General features: G+C 45.6%; 1 protein-coding gene across 2 annotated transcripts; it reads right to left on the minus strand.

The window, feature by feature from the left end:
• Positions 1-398: 398 nt before the first annotated feature.
• Positions 399-5,560, minus strand: USP51 (ubiquitin specific peptidase 51). 2 transcript variants are annotated; one of them, XM_030933521.1, is made up of 3 exons: positions 5,506-5,560; positions 4,897-4,983; positions 399-4,718 (listed from the first exon to the last, which is right to left on the minus strand). In XM_030933521.1, the coding sequence occupies exon 3, from the start codon at positions 4,667-4,669 to the stop codon at positions 2,537-2,539; it is 2,133 nt and encodes a 710-aa protein (XP_030789381.1). In that variant the 5' UTR covers positions 4,670-4,718; positions 4,897-4,983; positions 5,506-5,560; the 3' UTR covers positions 399-2,536. The 2 variants fall into 2 exon arrangements, with proteins under 2 accessions (XP_030789381.1, XP_010354697.2); XM_010356395.2 differs by lacking the exon at positions 5,506-5,560 and having other exon boundaries at positions 4,897-5,112.
• Between the last annotated feature and the right edge of the window lie 324 nt (positions 5,561-5,884).

Consider the following 5,884-nt stretch of genomic DNA (forward strand, 5'->3'; position numbering starts at 1 on the left):
GTAAACCCTAGAGAGGTGTGGTACACAGTTGTGAGACACTGCTGCTGAGGGACACTGTGATGAGGGGCAGTGTGGCCACATACATGCCAGAGAGCTCAGCCTCACCTTCAGTTGCTGCTCCTCTTCCCCACCCAGTCTTCCATGACTGCCAACTTCCAGGCCTGTGCTCTTTTCTCTGCATTGTACCTGGGCCTCCCTCCACACACCTGGCTATTTCTCACTGATCACCTTTCTTGAGCCAGCCCCTGCAGCTGAGTGCTTTTAACACCCTGCTTTGGGGTAAAATACAATACTGATCACACTGTATTATAGCACTGGGCATTAAATGGCAACCTGATGGATGAAGGGGTGAGAAAACATTACTGACAAGGTGAATAGAGCAAATAACTGAACTCATCTTCACATTTAACAAGTATTTATTAACACAGAAATGAATAAGGCTTGGCCCCCTGGTCTCAGATGCTCAGTGCAGAGGGGCAGACAATCACAAAGCTACAATAAAATCACAGTAGAATAAGTACTATCACCGAGGTATGGACAAAGTACTTTGGAGGCACAGTGAGAGGAATAAAGAGGGCGAGGGAGGAACAATTTTCTCATTTATACCTGCCTAGAGCATTCAGGGAAGGCTACAGAGAAGTCATCTGTGAGTTGGGTCTTGAAGGAGGAGTAAAAGCCACCAGGTGAATAGTCAAAGAAGGAACCCTGCAGGCTGGGGCTCAGAGATGTAGGTAAGGCCAGGTAAGTGAGGGGTTCAGGGAACTAGGCATGAGTGACAAATAAAGGAAATAAAGAGGGAATAACGAATGAACAGAAGGACTGCAAGCACAAGCCCATAGCTCTACTGTGGAAATTAAAGGTCTTGTTTCCCCTTGGAGGGGGAAGAGGGAAAAAGGAAGGTGGGAGGGACTCAGCTATGGGTCCCTGCCACTTCCTCAGTCAGGCCATGGGGCTCAAATACCAAAGCCAGAGTTTCATAGCTGTGATCTAACTTCTCTAAGCCACCAAATAATCAAGAGCCCCTTTTCAGAAGCTAAGAATTTGTATGAATAATGTAGTTCTAAATGGAAAAGTCCCTAATGTTTTCATTTTTCTCAGATGAATTGATTCTGCCTAGGAAGTAATTCGACTTCCTTCAGGATATGAGATGGGGCATGGAATCTCAAGAGAGGAAGGTGGGTTAGTTAGTGTTTAGGCCTTGCAGCCATCTCGCAATTGGATGGTAAGGTAATGATTAAAATGTCTATTTCCTTTTGCAAAGTATGATATATCAACATAAAGCTCAAAAAAATATATATACTCACACACCGCTGTCTTGTTATTCCTGTCTCCTCCATTTCTTTCATACCCGTCAGTATTTTAATATGCTTAAATAAAAAAATAGAACTTCTTAAACTTTTAATTTTAATAATTTTTTTCTACTTGAATCTTTTACATTTTTTCATTTGTCAATTTTTATGTAACTTTTTTTAAGTTTAAATTTTTAAATCTTTATTTAAATATTTAAAGTTTTCATTTAAATCTCTTGAACTTATCTAAGGTTCTTTTAATTTTACAAGTCTCTATTTTCTTCCTATACTTTTTCAATTTTTGTCTTTAAACAAATTTTGTCTTTTTGTCTTGAATTATTCTAAACTTTCCTCTTTTAAAACTTTTCTCTAAAATTGAATTGCATTCCATTCTGTATTTTTGGAAATTTATTTCTTAATCATTATAGTAATAATTTTGTTAACACTTTTTAAATATGTATATTTTATGCTTTAATTTTGAAATATCTATTTATATTATTTTCCTTCATTTGAAACTTTTAAGATGTTCCTTTGTTTCTAACTTTAATTTTTAACAGTATTTTCTTCCTTTTTTTGGTAAACTTTCATTTTTAACCTTGTTCCTTATTTAACATTTTTTAAACTTTAAGAATTTAATTTGCTTTTAATTTTTAAAATTCTGAAGCGTCTTTAAATTAAAAAATTATTTTTAACTTTTAAAATATTTATTTTAAAAATATCAACTTAAATTTTTTTCAACATTTAAAAATTTTTTTTCTTTTAAAACCTTAAAAATGATTTTTTCCTTTTTAAATGTTTTTCTTTTAAAGCTTTTTAAACTTTATTTTAAAATATTATTTTTCTTTCAAACTATTTGGCTGGTCAGCCACAGCTGGAACACCAATTGTGAAGTTTTTGCTGTAAAGCAATACTCCTTGACTTCACAAGATATTTCTGTAGAAACAAATGACATATAGTAGCATCAGAACACCTCTACTCCCATTGTCCCCACCTAAAGCATTCTTTTCATTTCATTATGCTTTATGTGACCATTTTCAACCTCTTCTCCCTCTCCCCATTTCTTAAGGTTGAATGGTCACTGGTTAGTATTCATTTTTTTTCTTCCTACAGACCCATGGGCCATGCTAAAACAGGTTCTTTACATCAAGATACAGCTGTCATATAGGTGTTATTGTCATTGTCCATTCCAAGTAGGTCTGTGTGTCACTTCAAAACCCTTGCCTAATCATTTACTTTTTTTTCAGTGACTAGTCTTTCTCTAGACCCTGTTTGTGATAGAAGAGTAAATACCCTTCACTGTAAAGTAAGTCCTCAATGGTAGCCTTGGTAATGATGGCATCATCACAGTTGAACCACTGGTCCTTTTGTTGCCGGATAAAGCTGGTATAGTGGCCACTTTCCAAAGTTCCATGGTGATTAATCACTGCAAACAAGGAATACTTATTCTCATTGGGCACACAATCTGCTGGTGGCTGGCCGCCTTTCATTCTGCTCTCTTTAGTGGAGGCCAAAAACGGAGTCATGTCCAGCTCCAAGGGAAAGGAGATAAAGGTATTAATCTTTCGCCTCTGTTTGCCTACATGCTCAAACCGCTTGAGATGAAAACAAGCCACAATGGGTAATTTTTTCATTGTAAGCTGTTTAGTAGACTCCTGGTAGCTTTGGCAACTATTGCATTTGATTTTGGCACTGCTTCCTAGGTGCTCTGGCCTTGTAAACCACTGTAGGCAGTCTGTAAGTGAGGGGATTCCTGGTATGTGGTCATCCCTGCTCACTGTGCCGTCAGCCCTCTCTGGGTTCTGGGAATCGAATGTGGCACAAGAACCAGGCAAGTCCAAACTGATGTCCCAGCATGGGTCTATAGTGGTGGAAACACTATGGCAGGCTTGACATGTGACATCTGATTGCAGGCCACCTGTAAAGATTTGGTCTATGATGCAGTTACAGCAGTTGGGGTTATTGGCCTCCTGCACACCACTATCATCTTTGCTGTGTCTATGCAGCACATCTAATATTGCAATAAGGAACTCATGGGCATCCTGCTGCCTGTACCCTGCTAAATGTTCTGCATGGATCCATATCAGATGCAGTAACTTATAGGGAATGTGAGGAGTTCGGCTCCCAGAGTACATAGCATGAAAAAGCGAAGACATTTCACAGACCAGACACAAGCTGGGGCTTGTCATTATACATTTGTGCTTGTCAGAGAGGAAGAAATCTTTCAGTAGAGGAATATGGGTAAGTGCCTGGACAATACAATTCATAAAACAAGTGTTCCCAAGATTGATTAGCCCTCTCAGGCCTACAGTATAGACTGACTTTTTTCTTCTCTTTTTCTTGGGTTTCACCAATTTTGGCTCCTGTTCCTTTGTCTCACAGGTTGACTGCTTGTCTTCAATCCCTGATGTCATAAACTGTTGATGAGAAACATCTGTTGAGGTGGAAGTTAATCTCAAAATTTTTTCTTTTGTTTCTTTGGCAATCTGTTCTATGTCTTTGTCATATACATAATCCTTACACATGAAGCAATATATGACCCCATGATAAACGTCTACAGCTAAATGGTGCTGCTTTGTTTCTGCATGTTTGTGAATATGTTTCTCAGTGAAGCAGCCAAAAAAGACACAGGAGAGACAAGAGTGGAGTCTGTTCATATGGGTACTACATACATGACAGATGCATGACTTTGCTTTACGTTTCCTAGTCTCTGGGGTCCCACTCCAAACGAAACGCTGGTAGATCAGCCTCAGGTTCTTCTGCCAGTTCTTACCTACTTTAAAGCTCTCCACATGAGAGCAGCCTGTGGGACCCTGACCAAAGTCGACCTCCAGCAACCAGTCCCCTAAGCCGCCAGGATCCCCCGACCCGTCTAGGTCACCAGAGCAGCTTCTCCGTGTCTGAGGCCTGGACCCAGGTCGGGATCTGCGCCGGGATCCACGCCAGGCCCTGGGCCGCGGTGCCGACGGGGGCGGGGGTGGCGGCGGGGGCGGGGGCCGGGCGGGAGGCGGGGGTGGGGCCGACAGCCCAGGCTGGCTACGGGAGCGGGCCCGGGGCTGGGGCCGAGGGCGGGGCTTGCGGCGCGGGCAAACGGGCGAGGAGCTGCTGTGACAGCGAAGGGGGATTGAAGGGAGCACCTTCTCGTCGCCGCCGCTGCTGCTCCACCTCAAGTTCTCCTCCGGCGCGGGCTTACGCTCCTGTAATGGCTCCAGCTTCATCTCCTCAGCTTCCCGTCCCGAAGACGCCTTCGTCGCCTCCGCCGCCGCCTCCTCCATTTTCCCCGCCTTCTCAACCGCCTCCTCAGGAGAGGCTCCTCCCCCACCTCCGGAGATCCAGCGGGCCCCAGAGCCGGAGGGCAAAGAAGTTTCTCGAACCTGGGCCATCAGATTACTGCTCGACCTGAGGAGCAAGGCGTCTGGAAACGAGCTGCGACTGTAGATGAAACCAGACAGACTTCTGTGAATGATCTGCCCAGCGTCATGGCCGCAGTGCGCAGTTAGCGCCCCCAGGACCCCTCCCATCGGCCCTTGAGCTCAGCCCGCGGCCGCTGCCGGCTCCACCCACTCAACTGAGAGGCCCCTGGAGCTGATGGGGAGACCGAGGCGGTTACCTGCTTTAAAGACGATCAGATCATGCAGGGGCCAGGGGACTGGGAACAGAAGGCTAGCGAGCGGTGGGGGTGGGGAATGGCCTGAGCCTTAGGAGAGAAAGGATGGAAACTTCTTTAAAAAAGGCGCCACCCTCTGACTGCTTTTTTGCGCCCTGCGCAGCCTCGCTTTGGTGCAGCTTCCTCTGACGTTCTTTCCCTGTATCCTAAAAAACACTTGGGTCAACATTTTCTCTCAAAAATGGCTGAAAGGACGCACTTTTGGAAAATGAACTCAGAGGAAGAAAGTGCCCCTCTGCTCCTACCTTATCTATACTTCTGTGACCCGGTGTGTTCCACTCTAAGCCGTTGCCCCTCAGCGCACTTTCGGTCCGCCAAGCTCTTGCGCCCTCTCACGCTTTTTCGCGCTTGTGCTCTCACACCCCTTTTCTTCTGCGACTTCAATTCCTACGATTTCTCCTAGAATTCGGATTACTACTCCCTCCCTTCAGGCATTTGCCACCTCTAAGGCCACCATCATCCTCGGGAGATCCCCGAAGTCCCCGCTCCCTTTTCCCTCTCCTGCCCCCGCAACGCCCCCAGCCCGGCGGTTTGTTTAAAGGTCTGGGTTACCTTGGGCCCCAGGCGCGTGATACAGAACGTCAGCAACTGCTGCTGTCCAGGCGCTCCTCAGCCAGCCTTCTCTCCTGACCTCTCCTCAGGGCTGGTCACAAGGGGGCCGCCCCCTAGCCCCTCCCCTCTCGACGTGCGGCCCCCAACCCGGGATTCTGCCCTCCTGCAGTGATGAATGGCACCGCTGTCCTGCGCAGGCAGGCAAACCTCTTCCTGAAACAGACTCTACTGGAGGCAACAGCAGCAACAGATTCTACAGAAAGCCCCTGAAATGGAGGCTCAGGCCTCACCTAGCTCCAGGCCCGCACTCCACAGAAAAAAAGATTCGCCCGGCATGGGGGTGGGGGCTTCCAGAGGTGGCAACTCTGTGGCAGGAATC

The sequence above is a fragment of the Rhinopithecus roxellana genome, chromosome 7 (genome assembly GCF_007565055.1).
Source record: "Rhinopithecus roxellana isolate Shanxi Qingling chromosome 7, ASM756505v1, whole genome shotgun sequence".
NCBI lineage: Eukaryota > Metazoa > Chordata > Mammalia > Primates > Cercopithecidae > Rhinopithecus > Rhinopithecus roxellana.